Consider the following 26409-nt stretch of genomic DNA (forward strand, 5'->3'; position numbering starts at 1 on the left):
TGACATTCTATAGTACCATCCTTGGATAGCTTGTAGCTATAGTTTCAGCCCGATCTCCTTGCTAGTGTAGGTTTGACAGCACGCTGAACAAGACGCCTCTGTGGTTTTCGTAAAAATGGAAAAGCAGGAAAATCGTGCTGTCATCAAATACTTTTATTTGAAGGGGTTAACGCCGAAGGAAATTAAAAAAGAGATGGACTCAACACTGGGGACATCCTCCCCGTCATATTCAACCGTTAAGCAGTGGGTTTCCGAGTTTAAAAAGGGTCGTGTGAGCACCTCTGATGGGCCTCGCTCAGGACGCCCCGTTGAGGTCACAACTCCAGATATGATCGAAAAAATTCATCAAATAGTGCTGGGAGACCGCAGATTGAAAGTGCGTGAGATAGCTGAGACCTGTAAGATGTCATATGAACGTGTGCAACATATTTTGCACCAACATTTGCATATGGAAAAGCTCTGTGCAAGATGGGTGCCGCGTTTGCTAACAGTCGACCAAAAATTGATTCGAAAAAACATTTCTACCGCAAATTTGTCATTGTATAAGCGTAATCCAAGCGAATTTTTGCGTCGATTCGTAACCGTTGACGAAACGTGGGTCCACCACTACACTCCTGAAACCAAAGAACAGTCTAAACAGTGGATTGGACCAGGGGAACCAACTCCAAAGAAGGCAAAAACAATTTTTTCGGCGAACAAGGTTATGGCTACTGTTTTTTGGGATGCAAGAGGTATTATATACATTGATTACCTTGCAAAGGGTAATACTATCACTGGTCAATACTACGCAGACTTATTGCAACGTTTGAGCCACGAGGTGAAAATTAAACGACCTCATCTGGCGAAGAAAAAAATCTTGTTTCATCACGATAACGCACCAGCGCACACGTCAATCGTTGCGACGGCTAAAATCAACGATCTAAAGTTTGAATTGATGCCGCACCCTCCTTACTCTCCAGACCTAGCCCCGAGTGACTATTTTCTGTTCCCTAATCTCAAAAAATGGCTTGGCGGTAAGAGATTTGCGGACAATGAAGAAGTAATCGAAGCTGTAAATGGTTATTTTGAGGAGCTTGACGAATCAGTCTATAGAGATGGCATTAATAGACTGGAACACCGCTATGAGAAATGTATCAGCCTTGGAGGAGATTATGTTGAGAAATAAAAAAAAAAAATTTTTAAAAACCTTGTTTTTCTTGGTCAGGCCGGAAACTTATCAATCCACCCTCGTAGTTTCCATTTCTCCGACTAATACCAATATAAAAAATTAAAAATCGTGCGGGGTGAAAAGCCGTGTATTCTTATAAAAATAACAACCGATGTTTCGGCTTTATTTACAATATTTTATCAAAGCTACAGTTATTTCATTAACTTTTAATTATTTATTGCGTTGCTAAGTTTTTGGGGACTCATGTACCACATTTTTCAACGGTTTGCCAACAATACATGGTAACACTCAAAAACCTGCCTTCATAAATCCTCAATCGGAAGCGAAACGTCGGTGTGGTTTTACTACAATAAAACTTTTTGCCCCTATTTGGCTCTGGCTTCTTATCATTATTATCCTAAACTAAAGGAAAGAAATGGTACACAATATATATTTTAACAATAGTAGAATGGATAAATGTAGGTACATCGTAAATATTAGTAAAGAGTCGTAGGTATACTTATATATACAGTATTGTAAACCTAGTATACATATATTTAAATTATTTGATTCATTTCTTTGGTAATAATCGCGGAAAGCTCGCCATGTGTAGTTGAAAACCTCCCGAAGAATGATACCGAGCTTGATACCTGCAGATTCGTCTTTTTCAAACTATAAAATTTTTATTTTCGTGAGTGAGCGCTTTACAAAATAAGCAATCGTCTTAAAAGCTCCAAGATTTTATGGATACGTCTCCGTTTAATCACAATTGAACGAACTTCTAAGTTACCAAATATTGTATACGAGGTGTGTCAAAAGTTCCGTCGTGGTCTCGAAACTGAAGTATAGTACAGTCGAAATAAAAAGGCAAAGTCCCCAATAAATAATGCACACTAAAGGCATATCGTTTTTCTCGTTCTTACAAACGGAAGATATCCTGTCTTTACTCTCTAAACACGCCTCCTCCACAGCTGCGTCGAGACCTGCACCTACATTTCATGAGAATCAATCGAATAGAATGAGACGGTTGAAAACGTGCTTGTCTTGTTGTCTGTACCTACATTAAATGAGCAAATTTACAGGATTGGCTTAAGGTAGTAGTCGTGCTACACTATGGTGAAAAAGTTATTGTAAGATCTAAGATAATTCAATGCAATAATATTTATATAATTTCGAATGTACATCAAAACAGATTGAATCGAATTGAATTGAATTGATTAATCGTGCAACACTGTATTTCATATTGAAACGTTCGTCTTTGGGGCTTTTTTCTTCCTCAAAACTAATAAAAGAATGTATAATAAATTAAAAATAGTCAGCATTGATGAGAAATGAATGCGTTATTGTTTATTTTTAGTTTCATAAAAATAATTTTTACAAAATAATACTTACATCTGTTTTTAAATTAAAAGTTCCACCTTCTTTTTGTATCCGGGATACAGTTCTGCAACTAATGTTCAAAACCTCCGCCGCTATGATTATAACGGCGATGTTTTCTCTACTTGTTTCTTTCTTTCTTTGAAAATAATTAATAACATTCCAAACAAGTTTTCTACTCTGAGAATTTATAACTTCTCGGACGATTTCGTTGAAAGTTAACAACAAAAATAACAATAAAAACAACAATAAAAACAACAATAATAACAACAATAACACCAAAAAAAACAACGACAACAATAGTTATAACGAAAAAATAGACGATATGTGTAGAGAAATGACTATTCGCACAAATACACTAACTAAATTAAGCCGACCCTGTAAATTTGCCCATTTTATGTAGGTACAAATGACAAGACAAGCATGTTGTCGATCGTCTCATTTTATTCGATTGATTCGTATGAAACGTAGGTGCAGGTCTTGACGCAGCTGTGGAGGAGGCGTGTTTAGAGAGTAAAGACAGGATATCTGCCGTTTGTAAGAACGAGAAAAACGATATGCCTCTAGTGTGCATTATTTATTGGGGACATTGCCTTCTTATTTCGACTGTACTATACTAAAGGAATTGGTAGTTAGACGCTATTATGAGGCTGTGCCTTTATAACACAGCGACATTTTAGTAGTGTCGGGGGGATCTTTGGGCCTTAGAATTGGTCTGGCTGTTTACAAAGAGTATTGAAATAGTCTCTAAGTATCTATCATATTTAAAAATGAAGACTTAGACGATATAAGTAAATTATATACATTGAAGCGTCTGGCAAATACTACTTTCATTGGGATGTTTTGGCAGTGTTGATTACTAATCTTTAACAATATTCAATAAAGCATTATGTAAAAATCGGCAGTCAAACTGTAAGAAATTGACTTTCTCCTTTACGTACGTTTAACACCTGATATCTGTAAAATAGCCCTCGCCCCTAGTTAGCAGGTATGCATACATTCAAAGTACATTAGAATAGTACCCTAGCCTAACCCATTTTGTTATTTAGAAAATAAGTAATGTCTGGCGTATGTGGAATTTTGGACTATAACGCTTTCCAGCGAAAAAGTAATTCATCATCATAAGATCGTCAATCCTAAGACTTGTTGGACACGCACCTCAACTCTTTTCTATCTTGAGCTAATCTTCGCATTTCCCTAAAACTAGAACAACTCATATCCTTAACTATTTGCCAGCAGTAATCTAATCTAGGTATACCTTTACCCTTCCTAATTCACTATTCGCCAGTAACACAAAATTTCGAACGCTTCTAACCTTTCCTTTTCCGCAGCGCAAACTGTCCATGTTTCGCACCAGTACAGCGCCGCGCACTAAACGTACACCTTTAAAAATCTTTTCCGAATTTCTAGTTTAATCGTTCGCGAGCATAGACGTAACTCCTTTTTATTAAAGGCGACTCTGCTTTATATCCCCACTACTCCTTCCGTCCTGCCTTATCCGACTTTCTACATACTGAAAATCGGCCACTTCTTCTAATTTTTCGTCTTCTATCTTTATATTCGCTCTTTCCTACTTTTTCTTCCCTTGTATACCAGTGTTTTTGTTTTATTTTCATTTATTTTCATACAATAGTGTTTTGTAAATACCGCTTCCGTTTTATTTAAAGCTATCTCTAACTTCTCTTTGCTAGATGCTAATACTGCTATATCATCTGAAAATCTAAGCATACTAATCTTTTGCCTCTGTATCTCTATCCCTACAGTTGTACTGATTATAATGATGTTGATCGTGTCTTCGATGTGCCTATAGATTAAAAAGTAGCAGTCGCAGTGCCCATTCCTGTTGGATTCCCTTTTTACTTCTCTACGTTGCAGTTCCAGCTCTATAACTACCTGTTGCTTTTTATACAAACTAAGTATCACTCTTCTATCTCTGTAACTCAACCCTACATTTTTAAGTATATTTAACATCTTGTACCATTTAACTCTGTCAATAGCTTTTTATAAATCTACAAATCCTATGTACGCACTCTTACCTTTTTCATTCGTTTCCTTTATTGTTACCCGTAAAACTAGAATGGCCTCTCGTGTTCCTCTATTTCTTCTAAACCCAAATTACTCTTTCCCTTCTTAGTTCTTCCGCCCTTTTTTTCAACCTAGTTAAGAATTTTTCACGCATGGGAAGTTAAACTAATTGTTCTAAATATCTCACACCTATCCGCGCCTCTCTTTTTAGGTATGGTTACTACCACGTTCCGTTTATAATCCTCTGGGACTGTTCCCGTTTCGTAAATGTGACTAACTAGCTTAAACATACGATCTCTAACCTCTTGTCCTGCATATTTTACAATTTCCGCCTGTATCCCATCTACACCTGGCGCCTTATTATTCTTTAAGTTTTTTAATGCTACATCGAACTCTTCTCTCATTATGGGATAACCTAGTTCATCTATCTCCACACTGTCTTCCTTCTCTAATATATCTCGTAACTCATAATCGGCATATAAGTTCTTTAGCTATTCTTTCCACCTATCTGCATTTTCCTCATTTTCTATCAAAATGACCCCTACCTCGTTTCTTAGATTATAACTACTGTACCCTTCATAATTATATTATAACCCTCATCCATTTTACCTACTTCAAACTTTTCTTCTACTTCTTTACACCTCATATTTTCTGTTTTGTCAGTACCGCATCCATTTTATTTAAAACCATCTCTAACTAGATGCTAGTACTGCTATATCACTTCCGGTTATACCGAAAAATAACATCAATTTCATTATTTTAAATGGAATTCGTTATTTTTATTAAGTTAATATTAATAGTAAAAGTGATAATACAACTTGAATATTTTATCAAATCGACCAAAATTAATTTAGCCTCTAAGTGAGAACAGCACCTTGAGTATCTAAACGCCTTTTATGCTTTTGTAAGTATCTTATTATTTAGATAATAATGCCTATTAAAAATATTTATTAAAGGATTAAAAGAACAATTGAAATTGTAAAGTAGCATTTTAAAAATGCACTGACGTGAGACAAAATTTTTGTGTTTCTGGTTCGCATTTGTGCTGTTAATCATCTTTTAAAAAATATAGCCGTTTACAACAATTGGCCGTTTTACAAAGGTTAGTTCGAATTACAATTCTATAGAACAATTATGTTGATTCTAATCGTAAAGTATGATTTTTATCGTTGAACTGCCATCAATTTAAAAGGTGTATATAACAAAAACGTCTAATGAGTTTAATTGACCATTCATTTAAATTACAATACAATAAAATTTTAAAGGAAAAATTTCCTGTAATACCAAAATTGTTTCTCACCTCTACTATTACCTACTAAAATTATTTCCAATAATACAATTTTAGAAAACTATATTTCCCGATTAATCACAAATTATACGTTTGAGTATTATCAATCTTTTTCGATTTGGCCAGACAACCATTTTGTTTTCAATTTTGCCATGCATGTAAAGTAGTTATCGATATATGTATCGATAACAATAATATCAACTGCTAACTATCGGTATATCAATTGATTTAATAATTATCGATCAATCAATATATCAATAGTTATATTATCAATAAATATGTATCAATACATCGATATATTGGTAACTATCGATAATTATCAGATATATCGATTATATTTGTTGTTGAGTTCTAAAATTCCAAAATTAAAAGAAAATTCCTGTTACTTAAATGGGAAACATAAAATTGCAAAATGCCACCAGTAGATATTAATTTTAAAGTTCATAGGGATACTGCATTGTTTTCAAAGTTCTTCGAAAACTACAAAATAATCAAACTATGAAATTCTATGAATTACGAATTATGAAAACAGCAAAACAAAATCGAATTGATATACGTCAGCTGTGTAAAACTGAAAACTACAAGGTATTGAGGTGTGTTAATAAATGCCTATAATCCAAAATTCTTAGAAAACGATTCAAGAAACTTTACTTATTCGATAACCCCATAGCTAGAGAAACTATGGATTCTATTTCTTTCTCTTATTACAATGTCTAAGATCAGAAACAAAATGGGGTTGTAAATATTTTGATATAAAATGATTGATGTTGATTTTACACCAATAAAACTATTTGCAACCCTATTTTGGCACTGATCTTTCACGATAAACAAACAATTTTGGGATCAGTGTATTTTTTCTAATTAAAACAGGTGACCAAGGTAAATAAGGAAGCATATAGAAGAATTATTTGTTGCTGAACTAAAGAAACTATAACATAAAGATAGAAAAACTATATCTCAATCATTTCAAACAAAAAAATATACAAATATATATAAAGTAAATAGTAAAAAAGTATTCATTTGAAAAAGTATTCTGAAAATACGTATTTTGCATTTATCATTTAAAATACGAAACGGAAATCTATTTTGTATTTTACATTTACTAATCACAAATCAGAACAGTATTTGCATTTTATATTTAAATACTTTTAAAATACTATTTTGCACATCTCTGTATTATATAAAGTATAACAAAAGAACCAATTTGAGGAGGGAATCGTTTCTATTCGCTTTCAAAAGGAAAAGAATTGGTCATTCGACAGACCAAATGTCTCAAAATATTTCGGTGAAGGTCTAGATGATGGGTTGAGGGGGGGGGGGTAAAAACAGGAGGTCTCCCCCACCACTGTACCATAAAAAGTTCGTGGCGGTCTCACCTCCATAAAAAGTTATAGAGGTTCAAAGTTAATAAATATGCCAGTCTTTATACATGTCTAGGCATGTAAATATTTATATAGTCATTCTTAAACAATATTCAAAGGTAAAATTAATGAAAAATACATAAAAATATTGAGAAAGTTATATAAAACATTATTTAAATATCTTTATCAATAGGGTAGGTTAGGTTAGGTTGTCGAGTTTTGTTCAAGTGACCACCCTCTTTCGATCCCCCACCTCCACCCGCTTGAAAATATTTTTTTTATTGAATTTTATTTGAATTATAGTGTATGAAAATTGTCAAAATAATCAACTTTCAACCCCCATAACTTTTTATGGGGGTGAGACCGCCGCAAATTTTTTATGGGGTTTTACTCAGGTAACCACCCTCTTTCGATCCACTCTACCCCCACCCCCTTCGGGGGTGGAGGGCCATCATCTAACCCCCATAACTCTTTATGGGGGTGAGACCGCCACAAAATTTTTATGATACAGTGGTGGGGGAGACCTCTTTCGATCCCACCCACTCCCACCCCCTTCGGGGGTGGGGGCCATCATCTAGACCTTTACCATTATTTCTGTTTCTATTAAACAAATGAACATGAAAGATGATCCACCAGCAGAAAAAATTGACGTTTCAACAATTCCTCTAATAACATTTAGTTGAAAATACGAATTACATTACCAATACAGTCTCAACGTCAAGTCAAAGAATATAACATTAATATCAAAGAAATAGGAGTTTTTCGCCCTAGAAAAAAACCTTGTCCTAAGAGTCACAAAAAGCAAGAAGCTAATTAAAATTTACAAGCAAATTTTCTTTTTTATTGGTTTTCTGAAAGTTCTTGTCAATGTATTATACAAGTATTCTTTAAATAGCTTTGAAATCGAGACATCCTCGAGCAATATATTTCCTAGCTTTTTCACGATAATTAAATCTTAATAAATAACAAGCCGAGCTATTAGCCGGATCAAAGAGCTTAATCGTTGACCTTTGCGTGAACCAATGCCATTTGATTTGAGTAAATCCGTTCCATTTAATGTTGTGTCTTTCATTAAAATTAGTTTAGTTCTCTTTTTTGACGAAAGTTAAATAAATGATTTGTACCTACTACTGCTACTACTACTAGTATCTACTAAATAAATTAAACTTAGTTGAAAAGATAATTATATTATTTATAAGAGAAAGTATACATTTTTTTTTAGACTACACCAAATAAATCACGGTTTTATGAGCCAAAAAATCGATTTCTTACATTAATCGACTGCATCTCATCATCATATGGTCTTCACACCGAAAACTCGTTGGACACACATTTCCGTTTCTTATTTTTAGTCCATCTTCACAAAAAAAAACTTTTGGGTGTTTAATTCCCACCAGCCAGTAACGCTGGTGGGCGGACAGTCCCTCCGGACTACGCCGGAAAGTAGGGCGGAAGACCCTCTTCAGCCTCCTTTCAGGAATTGTGGGAATGGGTGGGTGGTTCGGGTGAGAAAGTTGAGACGGACGAAATGAAGACAGAATAAATGAATGAAAGATTATCTGTGGAATATTACTGCCCTAGCACTTCCCTAAGTGATCCAAGAAAACCACAGATAAATTTTGACCAAGGCAGACAGACGCGAAATCGAACCACCGTCCTCCCGAATGCTAAGCAATGATCCAAACCTCTAGGCCATGTCGCTCGGTAATTTTCGTATTTATCGAGTAGCCTTCATCTGTTCTGTTACTCTTTCCAATATCTCTTCATTTCTAACCTTTCCTATGCACGGTATCCTCATCATTCGCTCGTAACACCACATTTCGAACGCTTCTAACCTTTTCTTTTCCGCCGCACCCACCTTCCACATTTCTCACTTTAACGCCATACTCCAGACAAACACCTTTAATAATATTTTCTGAATTTCTAAATTAATCGTTCGCGAGCATAAAAGTGACTTCTTTTCATTAAGGGCGATTTGACCCTGTCCTATCTTCTGTTCTATATCTCAACTGCTCCCAACCAGTAGGATGGCTGAATACAGAAATACAGTTGCGCCCGAATGTTTGAAGCATTTCTCGTGAACATTATGTATAAAGATTAACTTTGTATTGAATTGCATTAAATAAATTTGCGAATTGTCCGAGATAAAAATGTTCAGTCTCTCACAGTCTCTGAAAGCGAGACTAGAGTCTCCGTCTCTCATCCAGTCTCTCTGGCGTCGCTGAGAGAGACTGTCAAAAAAACTGTTTAGTGTCTCTGAACGAGAGACTCGAATCTCTGAACTAGAGACTCCAATATCTCAATAAGTGGTGTCGCGATAGACATGGTTAAAATTTTGTAAGTTCAGTTTCAGAGATCCCAGTCTTTCTACGAGAGACTCTAGTCTCTCAATTTTTCAGTTTTATTCATTCAGTCTCTCTGTGAGAGACTCAAATCTCTGAATTAACAATTTTATCGTTCGAGTGTCTCATACAGAGACTGTGAGAGATACATAAAAACACCTAAGCAATAACTGAGAGATTGTGAAAGACTGTGAGAGACGCTCTCAGAGACGCTGAAAGACTCTGAGAGACTGGAGAGAGACTGAAAAATTTTGTCTAGGGTATTCGGACAAATTAGGTAACATTATATCTTTTTCAAAGGTAGGTGCCTGCTGCCTACCTACCTACTCTTAGCTGGGAAAAAAATTACTTAGACTTGATTTTGTTTAAATCCTACACACAATCATTAGCGAAGCCTCATTAATTTTAATGAATTATTCCTTGAATCCACGCGCTCGGTTTTTACATGCCAACAGTTAATTGAATTTCACATCCTTAGGGAATATTCTGAATAAAAAATAGTTTAAATTATAATCCAAACTGAAGCGTTATTATCTAAGTGAAGATTATACTCAATCATTTAGCTGAAAATGTTTGTTTTTTAACAAGACAATATAAGCGAAAATGTGTGACAATAATTTTTCTTGAAAATCCCAAACTTCTTTTCTTTAGTGGGTGCGCCAGAAAAAAAAAACGAAAGTAAAATGTATTAGAAAGAGCAGGAAAACAGAAGGTGCTAAGAAAGTCAGTAGGCCGTATTTATAAAAATAAAACATTTACTTTCAATTAAAGGTAGAAGTAAAAAACTTTTGCTACAATTCGTATTCATAATCTATACCTTTTGCTTCCGATTGGTACCTACCGATTTCGACCAACTTGTTGAAATTTGCACTGTGCAATCAACGTGTGTGTGTGTGTGTTTCGTAACAGCTGTTTATTTTATTTGTTTAATACATTCCTGATTTACTTGTGTACGTAGTATTGAAAGTTACCAAATTTAAAATAGTTCGCACAATAACGTGCCAAGAAAGTGGTTCGTCAACCATACAACATTCTCCCACTCAAATCTAAATAACGTTATTATAAAATCTGATTCTCGTGGTGTACGTTTTGGTTTTGTAATATTTTCTTGTACGTAAATGCCCTATATCAGCCATAACAAGCACAACACACTGGGACCACACAACTAAACACTACTTATACAAGTCCTTTTAGCACAAAAACAGTTCTACAAATAATATAAGAACAAAGGCTTTCACGGCCGGAATCTGTAGGGCCGCGATCTGAGTGAACTACTCTGTCCAAACGTTTCGTCAGCTACTGCAGCTGACATCCTCAGTGGTAGTGCGACTGAGAGTCGCTGTCGAGACTTCGATGTCAGCCGCAGTAACTGAGGAAACGTCTGGAGAGAATAGTTCACTTAGACCACGGCCCTATAGCCCGAATCTTCATTCTACTATAGTTCTGCAAATACATAATTTTTTACGTTACAAGCTGTGTGATGCCTGGGCAGCTACTGAAAAGTTGAAAAGAGCGTGAAAAGTTGTTGTGAACCTACATTCCTTTTTTTAGAAGCAAATCCTTTAGTTTTTGAGAAGATGTTTCTTTTTATAAATACAAATTATGTAAAACCTTTTACNAAATGGAAAGGAAACGACAATCATTACGACACCCATTTTGTGTATATGTATATGTATATATTCTTACACTAAGGGTGGGGGATGCACAAACTAACAAACTACAAAGATGGGAATTTCCCAGCAATGCACATTTCAGATGAAAATCGGTACGTTTGTCGGCATTTTTCTTAGCATCACTGTAATAAACTAATAAAGTTTAAAACATCTACCAATACTGGAAACCAACATCTGGAAATTCTAGTTCACAACAACTGTATAATAAAAATTCTTAGCATTAGCCGCAGGCTTTGGGTATGGCAATAAACTATGCCAGGGATGAGTAAAGTACGGTCCGTGGGCCGCTTGTATTAAAATTTATCTTTACTTTTTTAAAATTTCATATTTTTTTCTTCTAATGTTTATTATAAATAAAGTTTAATTCCCGTTGAACCGGTTCAAAAACCGGTTCACGTATTTGTTTCGGTTCGGTTCGAGTTCCGGTTCAGCAGAAAAAAAACGTTCCGGACTCCGGTTCACGGTTCGGAAAAACAAGCCGGTTCGTTCCGGTTTTTGTTCCGGTTCGGGTTCGGTTCAAACCCTTGTTTATAATAATACATATAAAAATTCGTCAAAAATTAGAAAAAAAATCAGCAATTCTTTTTAATTTTTTTTTCAATACGTCGGCCAATTCTCGTTATCAGAAATCATCTTTAGTTCCGGAACACGTTCCTGTCCAAAAAGGAAGTACCGGAACGACGTTCCGGAGCGTTCCGGCTCGACAACACCACTGGTCTTAGGACTGACGGCCTTATAACGATAAACCCATTCATATGAAGTGTCCACTGTTGGTGGTTTTACTTTAAACGCTTATTCTAAAAGCTTTACATCTTAGGTAAATTTAACCGTCTCTGAAAGGAAGTGTATTCACGGCAAGAGAAAACTAACATTATAAAATCTATATTTTTTGAACTAACAACGTCGTCGAGACCTAATTTTTCACGTCACAGTTGTAAATGTTGTCTTAATAATAATAATTAATTAATGAGGTTTCTTTGTTTTCAGAATTTTGGGTTTTAGAAGGTCCGTGCCAGTGGTAGGTCGACTTCTAAATATGACAAGCGAAATATACCAAGTGGCCGATGGTGATCTACTTAAAACATTTTTCATTTCTCCGTCCGATAATTTATGCTTTCATGGGAAATGCTCCTATTATTGTGACACTTCTCATGCAATTTGTGGCAATCCCGACGAATTGGAAGGCAGTTTTGCAGCATTTCTACCGTCTAAGGAATTTGCTCCGAGGAAGGTAAGGAAAAACAGTTGTTCGATATACCTACCCAACAGGATTAAAAATGTTTCCAACAAATTAAACTATAACATAAATCTGTAACAAGAACATTCTTGTAGATCCTTCAAACAATGGTAAAGTTTCTTTTTTCTTAAATAGTGTTAAAATATAGTAAAACAAATAGCTTAAAATAGCTTAATAATTTAGTAATAATTTTTCGTTTAGTCTTGCGTATTTGGTTTTGGTATTAGTCTTGTTCTTGTTCGTTAAGTCTTGGTCTGACCTTGCTAGTATAAAAACATATATATATCCACATATTTGAACATTTGAAAATGTTTATTTATTTGTAATTTTAAATATTCATGTATTTGTGTGAATATACTGAGATGGTAGATAAGGTAATAATACAATGGCTACCGATTATCCATTAGTTCCATTAGCAAATACTAAATTTTTCATGAAAATATGAGGTAGGCTCCTTGATGCCTAGAACTACTCATTTTCTTACATATACAAGGTCTGTTCAAAAAGTATCGCGAATTTGGTGTTTTTTCAAAAATTATTTATTTATTAATAAATACTTATTTTGTCCCCTTCAAAATAATCCACACCAGATATCATGCAACGTTCTTTCCAATCTTTGAAACACTTCAAAATATTATTTTTTGTGATCTTGTCCAGCTCCTCCTTCTATATCGCCTTCACCTCCTCAATCGTAGCGTAGCGTCGTCCTTTCTGGTCTTCAGTTTCGGTAACAAAAAAAATCGGTTGTCTGTAAAGTCGGTTTACTGACGATAGTTGAACGTGACAACGTCATAAGAAAATACTGATGGAATGGTTTCATTTTTCAAAAGAAAATTTTAATTTTATTTGTTTGATAGATATTTTGTATGGATATAGTGAAGGAGGTAAATGGAAATGTATTATTGTATAGCAGCTGTCCACGCGGATGCATCGCTCACTCAAGTAGGAGAGAGACAGATGTCGAACGCTGTCGAACGCGGAGGCCGATTGTGCCTCTTTGTCGCTCGTTCCGCGCTCTCGCTTGCACTTCAAGCCTTAATCGGAACGCCTCAGAGCGAGGTAACGCCGCATGAGTCATGTTTTTTCGTGCGTGCAGCATCGAATTATAAGACGTTGTCACGTCAAAAAATCACAGAGAGCCAGATCTGGGAAATACTTGCAGGTAATATTTCTTATTGACTGTTCTACTCTGTGGCAAAAACTCATAATACACCACGCCCCTGCAATCAAAGAACTGTATGCAAAACCTTCACATTCGACCTAACTTGGCGCGCTTTTTCTGGTCTTGGCTCATGCGGCAGCCTCCATTGGGATAACTAAGCTTTGGTTCCCACGTCAAAACCATAAACCCATGTTTCGTCACTAGTTATGACCCTCTGGAGCAAATTTGGGTCACCACGGACAGAGTCCAACAGTTCCTTAGTAATGTTAATGCGTTGCTGTTTTTGATCGAAATTGAGCAATTTTGGTTCGAATTACACAGCTCATGCCCAAATCATTGGTAAAAATCGCATTTCAGGAGCCAATCGATATGTTTACGTTTTCAGTAACTTCTCTAACGGTGGTTCGACGATTGGCCAATATTATTTTCTTCACTTGATCAATGTTTACGTCTGTTATTGACGTGCTCGGGCGTCCTGCACGTTCTTCGACGTTCACATCTTCTCGACCCTCTAAGAACATTTTGTACTTCCGATAAGCGTTGTTTGGGTCCAAGATAGTTTCACCATATGCCACAGTCTACATTCGGAATTCGTCCGCGGCACTTAATTCTGTTTTTCACACAAAATTTGATAGATTCTTTGATCCATTCTTTGGAATAGGTAAAAATCGAAAACAAGCCAAAACACGTGCAAGCAAAACAGCTGTCAAAAATTAACTGAACATTCAACATGGCCGAACTTATTGGTATAAGCGAGAGGCATGAGTACCAACATAACGCCAAAAAAAAAAAAATGCAAAATCGAATATACGTAACTCGCGGAAATTCAAAATTCGCGATACTTTTTGAACAAACCTCGTAAATTATGACCTCCGCACTAAATATTTAAAGCTGACCGAAAGGGATTAAAAACAGCAAACAAACGGTCATCAACCAAAATAAGAAAAAAGAAAAACTTAACCCTTGCTTAAAGGTTTGCATATTTAAAATAAAGTGTTTAAAACACAATCTAAATAAAACATTGTCTCCAATTAAAATGTTTTGAACTATTGAATTCAAAAGAAAAACATCACATATTAAACATTGGTTATAAGTAAACATCAAAGAAAGATAACATCTCATGGGGAAGCAGTGTTTTAAAGCATATTGTAAGCACTGTTAAAAACACAACTAGCTAAGCTCATCAATATACCGCAATAAAAAAAACTTGTTTAAAGCAAGTTCAATACATTTAAAGAATGTGTTCAAAATAAACGTAAAAAAATGAACACATGTTTAAAAATTGAATACCCTTCCTTAACAAAAACCTTTTCTTCATTCAATTATTTCATTCAATACAGCTAAACCATCACCACTCAGTTAACAAATCACTACGTTTCTCCAAAACTTTATTTTTATCACATCCTGCCAACACACTCAGTAATGATTCTTCCCTCTTTTCACACATTCTGCATAGCCTTTCAACCTCCTTCATCTAATACTTACACCCTCTACATTGATTTCCCATTCCGAACCTTGCTATTACAACCACACCCTTCTTCCCCTTTATATGCCGTGACACACAATCCCCTTGCCAATGATCCCACATCAAGGCCTTTATACATACTGCACAATTTGACTTGTTGATACTTCCCAAATCATCCCCTCTTATTATCTTACCCTCGTCATCTTACCATACCCCATTCACTCAACCTCCTGATGTCTTAGTTTCAATTCTCATAATGCTTTTTACCTTTCTTCCTCATGCCCATTCTTTTTTTTAAGTTTCTCTGTTAATGAAAAATAAAATCCACTACCATTTTGCTTCAACATTCACTTGTTCTTTATCTTTAGCAATATTCACACGTTTAAAACGTGACTGATGTATTTATACGAGGGATGTTTCCAAAGTTCTGGGAATTGTGCGATAATTAAATTACGCAGAACATGTAGGCAATGTTATAGGTGCCAGAGAAGTCTTGACGTGTTTATGCAACTGTTCAGTGCAATATTGTTCAGTCTGATTTATGTGTTTTACTCATAAATGCCTTATCATAGCACTGTTTTTGTAACCATGAAAGACATAGCATCTCAAAGAGAACTAATTTTCTTTTTGTGGAAACCCGAGATAAAAATGTTCAGTCTCTCAGAGTCTCTGAAAGCGAGACTCGAGTCTCCGTCTCTCATCGAGTCTCTCTGGTGTCTATGAGACAGACTGTCAAAAAAGCTGTTTAGCGTCTCTGAACAAGAGACTCGGGTCGCTCATAGAGAGATCCTCATTTCGTACCCAGTCTCTGAACGAGAGACTCGAATCTCTGAACGAGAGACTCGAATCTCTGAACGAGAGAATCGAATCTCTTTTTTAAGTTCAACATATTTTAGAGATCCTAGTCTTTCTACGAGAGACTAGAGTCTCTCAATTTTTCAATTTTATTCATTCAGTCTCTCTGTGAAAGACTCGAATTTCTGAATTAACAATTTTATCGTTCGAGTCTCTCATACAGAGACTGTGAGAGATCCATAAAAACACCTAGGCAATAACTGAGAGACTGTGAAAGACTGTGAGAGACGCTCTCAGAGACGCTGAAAGACTCTGAGAGACTGGAGAGAGACTGAAAATTTTTGTCTAGGGAAGAAGGTGTGAAAACATCAGAAATAATTCAGGTACTGCTAGCAGTATTTGGTGAGTCTGCAGAATTCAAAAGTACTGTTTATCGATGGATCGATCGTTTCAAATGAAAGAAACATTACTGCCGTCTCAGTTCTAAGACCTACTGAAAGAGGACAGGCGAATGACTATTCGTTGAATTAGTGTACGCCTAGGTATAGGTACACGGCAAGTTCATGAGCGGCAGGGCCTAGAGGTTTAGACCATTGCTTGGCATTCGGGAGGACGCCGGTTCGATTCCGGGCCCGTCTGCCTTGGTCCAAGTTTTTCTGTGGTTTTCTTGGACCACTTAGGCAAATACTGAGGCAGTAATATTCCACAGATAATCTTTCATTCTCTTCTGTCTTCATTTCGTCCGTCTCATCTTTCTCACCCAAACCACCACCCACCCATTCCCACGATTCCTGAAAGCAGGCTGAAGAGGGCCTTCCGCCCTACCTTCCAGCATAGCCCGGAGGGACTGCCCGTCCACCAGCATTACTGGCTGGTGGGAATGAAACATCCAAAATAAAATAAAAAAAAGTTCATGACATCTTGTATGATTGTTTGGGCGTTAGCAAGCTTTCGGTGCGCTAGGCGCCAAGGCTGTTGGGGTCTGAACAGAAACTCAATAGATCTGAAATTTGTCGTCAATTTCAAGAATTGTTGGCTCATTACGGTGATGAATTTTAGTAACGAATAATAACCACTGACGAAACGTGGATTCCTTGTTTCAATCCTGAAACCAAAAGCCAATCCAAAAAATGGCGCTAACTTGAAGAAGGGCCTCCACTGAAGGCGCGTGCAATTCCGTCTGTTGGAAAGGTAATGCTTAGTGTATTCTGGGATTGCGAAGGGATTATTTTTATGAATTATCTGGCGAAAGGTACTACAATTAACGCAGAATATTATTCGAATTTAATAGCACGGCCTGGAAAGTTAACAGGACAACACACGCAAGAAAAACGAAAGATGTTTTGAATAATTTATGATAGGAATTACTTCCGCAGTCACTTTATTCCCCAGATCTTGCACTCAATGATTATTATCTGTTCTCAAATTTGAAAAAACCCTTACGGGGTGTTCAATTTGAAAGTTTAACTGACGTAAAACGTGTCATAAATAGGTGGATTGAGGAGACACCGAAAGAGTTTTTTGAGGACGACTTAAATTACTTTATCGTTGGGATAAATATATTCAGCTAAATGAAGATTATATTGGAAAACTACATTGAAATATTGACGAAAATTAACAAAATAATAATAAATTCCCAAAACTTTGCAAACATCTCTCGTATTTTATGATTTTCCTCTTGAAGATTACGTTTAACTGTCTCAACCATAATAACTTTTTTGATGGATTGTATTTTAATTGTCTGATTGTGCAGTGGTGATTAAGGATGTCTGATGAAGATACATTGCAATGACGAAGCGATGTAAAACTGACATTTTGCTGTTTATTGGCCTTATTATTGTTACTTTACGATTTACTACAATAATGCATTTTAATAAATCAAACTATTACATTTCTCTTGTAATTACAGGTATGGCGTCATCCATGGAGACGTTCTTACCATAAAAGAAGGAAAGCACAATGGGAGACAGACAACAAATACTGCACATATGTCAAGGAAATTCCACCCTATGATCAAGGAAGGCGGCTTTACGACCTAATGGACATGGCCGTACTAGATTTTCTTATGGGGAATATGGACAGACATCACTATGAAACATTCAGGTAACAAAATATTTCCACGATAAAAAAATATGCCAAAACAAAATCGATATCAATCAAACCAATCATCATCATCATACGGTCGTCAGTCCTAAAACTACATTTTTAAGTATATTTAACATCTTCTCCCATTTAACATTGTCAAAAACTTTTTCTAAATCTACAAATCCTATGTACGCACTCTTTCCTTTTTCATTCGTTTTCTCTATTGTTAACCATAAAGCTACAATCGCCTCCCGCGTCCTCTATTTCTTCTAAACCCAAATTGATCTTCCCCTAATACTTCTTCCGCCCTTTTTTCCATACTCCTCTGTACAAGTCTAGTTAAGATTTTTGACGCATGGGAAGTTAAGGTAATTGTTCTAAATGTCTCGCACCTATCCGCGGCCTTCTTTTTAGGTAGTGTTACTAGTACGTTCCGTTTATAATCCTCTGGGACTTTCCCCGTTTCGTAAATGTGACTAACTAGCTTAAACATACGATTTCTAACCTCTTGTCCTGCATGTTTTAGAATTTCCCCCTGTATCCCATCTACACCTGGCGCCTTATTATTCTTTAAGTTTTTTAATGCTACATCGAACTCTTCTCTCATTATGGGATAACCAAACTCATCTATCTCCACACTATCTTCCTTCTCTAATATACGAGGTGTGTTCTGGAGAGTCCGATTGTCAAATTTTTTTTTATTGTGTTGGTATACATGCCCCTAAAGTATGATAAAATTTTCAGCTATATTCACTGTTTACTTTGTCTGTGGTAGTCGCTAAGGTTCGACGTATTTTTATGAGCTCGGCGATTTTTGCTTGTTTAAACAATGGAAGAATTGAAGAGTCAAAGAATTTGTATTAAATTTTGCGTAAAAAATGAAATTAAGTGTAACAAAGTGTGTGAACTGTTACAAAAAGCCTATGGTGAGTCTGCTATGAAAAAAACAAGTGTTTACGAGTGGTATAAGGGTTTCCAAGATGGCCGCGAAGACGTTGAAGATGACGAACGCTCCGGTCGACCCTGCACGTCAATAATCGATGAAAATGTGAAAAAAGTGGAAAAATGGTTATGAATGATCGCCGAATCACAATTAGAGAAGTTGCTGATGAAGTTGGCATATCAATTGGCTCATGTCATGACATTTTTTCAAATGTTTTGGGCATGAAATGAGTGATGAAACAAACACCAAGAGTGAAAAAAGCACGTCAAGTTCAATCAAATGCCAAGGTTTTGCTTACTGTTTTCTTCGATTATAATGGCATAGTGCATCAAGAGTTCTTACCACAAGGTCGTACGGTTAATAAGGAGTATTATCTTGAAGTTATACGACGTTTACGTGAAGCAATCCGAAAAAAACGCCCGATTTATGGAAAAACAATTCATGGCTTTTGCTCCACGATAACGCGCCTGCTCACTCGTCGTTGCTTGTTCGTAATTTTTTGGCCAAAAACAATACCGTAGTCATGCCCCAACCTCCATATTCACCAGATATGGCTGCGTGTGACTTTTCTCTGTTCCCAAAGTTGAAGAGACCCATGAAAGGACGGCGTTTTTCCTCGATTGAAGAAATAAAGGCCGAATCGCTGAGAGTGCTCAAGGACATACCAAAATGTGAATATCAAGAGTGCTTCGAAGATTGGAAAAAACGCTGGCATAAGTGTATTATATCTGGGGGGGACTACTTTGAAGGGTGCCGCATTGAAGTAGACGAATAAATAAATATTTTTTTGAAAAAACGACCAATTCCGGGTATTTTTTGAACGCACCTCGTATCTCCTACTTCATGGCCTGCGTATAAGTTCTCTAATTATTCTTTCCACCTATCTGCCTTTTCCTCATTTCCTGTCAAAATGGCCCCTGCCTCGTTATATTTATTTTATATTTATAACCGCAAAACTTTATTTCATTTCTGTTTCTGATTAAGTCAAATGGTGTGACTCTGTTCCCGGAGATAATAGGTCCAACTCGTCTTGTCTAGAATCATCAAACTGATAACTGCTTTCTTTATTTACAGAATTTTTGGCAACGACACATTTCCTCTTCACTTAGATCATGGTAGAGGTTTTGGTAAGCCGTTCCACGACGAGCTTTCGATTCTTGCACCGATTCTTCAGTGTTGCATGATAAGACAGAAAACCCTATCGACGCTTCTAGAGTAAGTGTACTTTTTTTAGTAGTTTTATATGTATAGCACTACAGCTTTTATCAGCGACATTTACAATAAATGTACTTGTTATAACCACTAAACAATTTAAAATAGGTGGCCTAGACATGATTATAAAGGTTTACCGAAATCAGTTCGATCATTTCGAAGATTAACCCGTACAAAATTTTTTGTTTGCTCTAAAAAACCGTATGCACTGAAAAGGAGTCTTTTATTTTGGTATTAAAAACATCAACATCAATTTTATTTATATGTATATAGACATATATATGTGTGGATTTAAATTACCTACTGTTAGATAATGCTAATTTATCGTACTTTCATTTAAAAACCTTATCTTCAATTATTCGCAAATTAAGGTAAAAGTCTCATATGAATAGAATATTTACGTATGATCAGAATACCATTAAATTACATTATAAATTTGGGCCATTTTGACAGACTTTAAAATGAGTTAATTTGGCAATTATTTTGGGTATCAAAAGCAGATATTATTACATATTTTGATAATCAAATTAGATACTAGAATTGTTACAAAAATGTAAGCACTTAATCGATTAGTTTCTCATTATTTTCATTAATACATTTTCTTCTTAAATAGATTTCTAAATAAGTATTGCCAAAGTAGAGAAATATTACTGATACACACATAACGTTTATCATTATTTTATATTACATTTAAGTCAATGGGTACCTAAAAAAAGGAGAAACTCATCAACAGCAATACATGATGGCAGTTTTAATATAATTATGAACGCTTTTATTTTGCTCCATAAAATGTAAACCACTAACATAATGTTATGGTAATTGGGGTGAGTCTTCTATTTTATTTATTTATTAATTTACCACAGTCTCCCTGTTTCTATTTNTGGTAATTGGGGTGAGTCTTCTATTTTATTTATTTATTAATTTACCACAGTCTCCTTGTTTCCCACAAGACTTATTTGCATTGTTTAATTTTCGATTCTTAAATAACTTAAATTAATTAAAACAGACACTTAGATTGCATCACAACTTTAATATTAACGATATATTCTGATTTAAACTTATTTTGTGCTCATGGATTTGTTGATTAAAAGGTATGTGGATTTGTCCGATGTATAATTGTACATTGATGTGGCTAGCGCATTCTGACAGATTTTATGTAACACTAGCAGCGAAACTCGACGTTGCTAGGGTTAAAATACATCGCACGTTTAATGGTATATAAAATATTTAAGGATCCACTTTTTAACGTAGATAATATTGATTTCTATCTTAGATACCACCCTGTACCTTTATAAAATTTCTTAATAATAGCAGATCGTTCTAGAATATTTGGACAAAATCTAGAAAATTCTAGAAATCCTTGATAATTAATTGCACACAATTTGGAACTTTCCAGATCATTCCGGATATTTTTAGAACTTTCTGTACCATTCCATATCGATTTTAACAGTTGCACACAATTTGGAACTTTCCAAATCATTCCAGACATTTCTGGAACTTTCTGGAACATTCCATATCGATTTTAACAGTTGCACACAATTTGGAACTTTCTAGATCATTCCAGACATTTTTAGAACCTTCTAGAACATTCTAGATCGAATGTAACAGTTGCACACATTCTGGAGTTTTCTGGATCATTTCAGAAATTTTTAGAACTTTCCAAAAGGTCTCATAAGTTAGAAAAGGAAAGATATATATTTTTTCACATTTTCGCCACCCACCGCGACCAAACTCCCTTACTTTCAGTAGAAGACCAAGCGGTATTTACCACCCCAACGGGAAGTTGATAGGAGTTGGTGGTGATAGCATTTTATATATATATTTAGATTTTCTTTACTTACTGTGTAACTATAAATTGTTCTCGCCAAGTATTTTCAATAGATACATATCACATCTGACAGATATCGATATCGTTTTATTCTACGACATCATTCTACACTCACTTTAATCGATTTAAGGTCGTCACCTTTTGTTTAGCAATATCCCATATCAGATCGTTCCCGTAGGCCGAGAACATCACTATTCTATCTCCTCGCCTGTCTCCATTATTTTCCCAATTAAACGCCCTATCGCTTCGCCATTATCTTACATGATAATCGCATCAAATTCAAATTGCGTCGTACGTTCTAATGTATTTAAGGTCGTACAACCTGTTGGCAAATTTAACATCGTAATTGATGAAGCTGGCATCTGGGTTGGAATAGAAGTTTGTTGGGTAATTCTCGTCTTCTTTCTCTTTCCACCTGTCGTTGTGAATAGTACAATAAATTTACAGAATGATTTTAGATTTAATGAAACAGTAAATGTTGAAAATCTGACGATGAAGAAGCTAAAACCGAAATACAAAGAAAACTAATATTTATTTACAGGAAATATGATGATTCGTAGGTAATGATCATTTTGTGGTATAGCGTTTTCATAAAAATCCCAATTTTCTACAAAATATCGGTTGTCTGTAAAGTCGGTTTACTGACGATAATTGAACGTGACAACGTCATAAAAAATACTGATGGAATGGTTTCATTTTTCAAAAGGAAATTTTAATTTTATTTGTTTGATAGATATTTTGTATGGATATAGAGAAGGAGGTAAATGGAAATCACAATTGAATTGATCAAGTTACATTTATTTGTACGCATAAATACAATTATGTCAATTTTTATTTATTTTTTTCCAATGTACATAGTTTTTACAAGTATGAATGTGCTTTGAGCAATTGTTTTACAACTTTTATTTACAACTTTTAAACATCATTAAAATTTTTGTAACTCTAGCTGCAATTCGACAATATATCACTGAACATATATTTAATATCGAAAGAATCATTACCTTTATCGCCGCAATTATCGTTGCTATAAACAATTGACACCACATTCACTTTTCACTGCACTTCATACTTGACGAAAACATGTAAATGTATTATTGTATAGCAGCTGTCCACGCGGACGCTTCGCTCACTCAAGCAGGAGAGAGACAGATGTCGAACGCTGGCGAACGCGGAGGCCGATTGTGCCTCTTTGTCGCTCGTTCCGCGCTCTCGCTTGCACTTCAAGCCTTAAATGGAACGCCTCAGAGCGAGGTAACGCCGCATGAGTCATGTTTTTTCGTGCGTGCAGCCGGCTCTATCGAATTATAAGACGTTGTCACGTCAAAAACTACGTTTTGAAGATCACGAACCGTTATGTGTTTCTGTTTGCTGCAACTTTGTGTAAAATAACAAGATGGAGATGAGAGAGAACTCTCAAACTAGTCGTTTATATTTCGGAGAGTTTTTTCTGCATCTTGTTGACTTCAACTCTCCCACTCTGTCTATTACCTCCTCACTTCGAACCTTTTTTATCCACGATACCTATTTAGATCATTCTCATTTCACTTGCTTTAAACCTTTTCTTTCTCGCACCCTCGAAGCGCCTTGCTCTTAATATGTTCACTTTTAATAATATCTTTAGAATTTTCATCCCACAGCAGTGATTCCTTTTCTTGTTAAGAGCGACTCTAACTTGCGCTATCCTTTATTTTATGTGTCTACCGCTTTTTCATCTTGACTAGATTGACTTCCCTGGCTATGAAAATCCTGAACTTCAAATTTAGGATTATCATAGGTGTATTATTTACGAAGCAATATATTGGATATTTAAATAAAACACAAGACTGTTTTAACAATAACATAAAAACAACTCAACAATTGTTTTGACCCTTTCAGTCATTTTCAAGAGTACAGAAATGTAAATAATTGTAAGACTAAACTTAAAATTTTTCGTTATTTATACTTAGACTAGGAGAATGGGACATACAACATAGAGATAAGAGTAAAACAACATGAATTCAATTACAACATACGAGGTTTGTTCAAAAAGTATCGCGATTTTTGTGTTTTTTTAAAAATTATTTATTTATTCATGAATATCTATTTTGGCCCCTTTCAAAGTAATCTCCACCAAATATTATATACTTGTGCGAACTTTCTTTTCCAATCCTCGAAGCACTTCAAAAAATCATTTTTGACTTTGTACTACTGATAAAATTACCGTATCGACCGAAGCAATTTTATCGAGACAGTAGATACTTTCCATTATTTCTTATTATATTTCATGCATGTTTCACAATTGTTGCATCGTCGAATGTTTGAATTACATTACTCATCTGATTGTTGTCAACTATCTTCCTATTTCTACCCTAATTTATTCTTCGACGATCACATTGAAGTTGTAGGTTGAGAATGATTATAATATGTTATAAGCAAGGAACAGACTGAATTCGGCTGACAATCCCGTGTCTAATTTGCCTGCTGTCTATCATTAAATTCCATTCTCCGCTGAGACATGATAAGTTCCACGATTATACACATACACGTACATCCTATACATATATTGCATATCTGTACAATACATACTACATACATATGTACATAATAGATATTTACAATGCATTACTCCTACAATACATTCTCATAGTAGTAGGCAACAGCAGGGTATCTCGTATTGCACCCTAGTCCCCAAGTCATGGCTGTCGAATTGAGCAGGCTACCACTGAAATAATTATTTTACTTTGGCTCGTCTATATTCCCTCATGAGTACGTATTTATGTGTAAATGTGTGTGGATAATCCTATAATCAACTGTTAATATCGCACGTTATTGTCTATACCTACCACCAGTGGCGTATCCAAAACAGTTCTAGGTGGAGAAAAATTAACTTTTTCCTAAATTTAGTTTCTGAAATAACCTAACCTAACCTAACCTACTACCAGTAGCGTATCCAAAACAGTTCTAGGTGGAGAAAAAATAACTTTTTCCTAAATTTAGTCTCTGGAATAAGTTCTCTATTATGCGGCGTTTTTTTCAATCATTGCGCCCATTTTTAAACTTGTCTCGCTCAAGTTGAATGGCACTTTTACATGTTTTTCTTTCATTAAAAATTTAGACAATTGTTTTTATTTTTTGGTTTATTTATATTCAAGCAGAAATCCTCGAATTAGATTTTTCTTTTGCTTAGAGATATTCCCCTTCCCTTGATGCGCCGTGACAAAATTCCAAATTCAATCACATTTTATCTCCTTCAAACTATTTCTGTCTTGCTTTCTTATCCGTCACACCCACCATCTATGTTTCGCACCCTTTAACAGTCTTTTTCGAATTTCTAAATTAACCGTTCGCGAGCGTAGAAGACTTATCTAACTTCCTAGATACCGAAATACCCTTTATATCTATCCCTACAATTGTAGTATATTACCATGACTTCATATGGCCCACTAAACTGTTGAACGGCAAAACAGTCCTAGTGCTCTCGTAGCCCAAATTAATATGATCTATAGATCGTACCTACGCTCATCTAAAACGTACTGAGAAAAGTTTTGTGTATTCATAGAAGAGGAACTGCTTAACACAGAAAAATAACTCAAACGCCTCAACTGAATTATAATTATAAAGCGAAAGATCAATATTGTAGTTCACTAGTAGCGGATTTAAAATCAATTTCGAATGTAAATTTATCTGACTAGGTTCTCCCATTTTCCGAACTCAGTGAATGTGCATTAACTATTCTGTTATTATCGGTAATGGGTATTTAAAACCGGGAACTGTAATTCAAACGAACCCATTGTATAAAAACCAATTTCCCATGTAACTGGGGGCTTTTTCTCTTAATTTCCGCTGTATTATCGTCCACCGAATGATCAGTTGTTTTCAAAATTGAAACAACATCTACGTATGTGTACCTGTGTTTATATTTATCAATCATTTACGAAGTAGGTGTTTTTGGACAACAAAAAAATGATTATATTTCTTCTTCGGGGTACTCAAGAAGATAAACGAATTTAAAAACGTAATCCACACAAGGTGATTAAGCTAAAACTTAACTCAGAAGTAATAATTTAATTTTATAATATTGAGGATTTCTGATTTTAAGTTAATATGCATACAGATGTACCAGCAAGCTTCATCATAAGGTCCTCAGTCCTAAGACTGGTTGGACACGCACCTCCACTCTTTCCTATCCTGAGCTAATCTTCGCATTTCCCTAAAACTAGAACAACCCACATCCATAACTATTTGCGAACAGTAATCTAATGTAGGTCTACCTCCACCCCTCCTACCTCCCGTTTCTGCCTCTAATAGATCTCTAATTAGACTTTCATGCTTGAGAAGATGTCCTACTAACCTATCTCGCCTATTTCTTATTTACTTCCACAGAGTCCTCTGTTCTCATATTCTTTCTAATACCTCTTCATTTCTAACCTTTTCTACCCACGTTACCCTCATCATTCGCCTATAACACCACATTTCGAATGCTTCTAACC

At 35.4% G+C, this 26409-nt stretch overlaps 1 protein-coding gene across 1 annotated transcript in view; it reads left to right on the forward strand.

The window, feature by feature from the left end:
- Positions 1–26409, forward strand: part of LOC108744089 (extracellular serine/threonine protein CG31145) — a 170299-nt gene that overhangs the window by 121021 nt on the left and 22869 nt on the right. Inside the window, exons 6-8 of the mRNA XM_018479682.1 lie at positions 12201–12444; positions 17782–17975; positions 19975–20115. Coding sequence (XP_018335184.1) covers positions 12201–12444; positions 17782–17975; positions 19975–20115 — 579 coding nt within the window. The remainder of the gene's footprint in view (positions 1–12200; positions 12445–17781; positions 17976–19974; positions 20116–26409) is intronic.

Source organism: Agrilus planipennis, unplaced genomic scaffold (assembly GCF_000699045.2).
Source record: "Agrilus planipennis isolate EAB-ADULT unplaced genomic scaffold, Apla_2.0 scaffold18, whole genome shotgun sequence".
Taxonomy (NCBI): Eukaryota; Metazoa; Arthropoda; class Insecta; order Coleoptera; family Buprestidae; genus Agrilus; species Agrilus planipennis.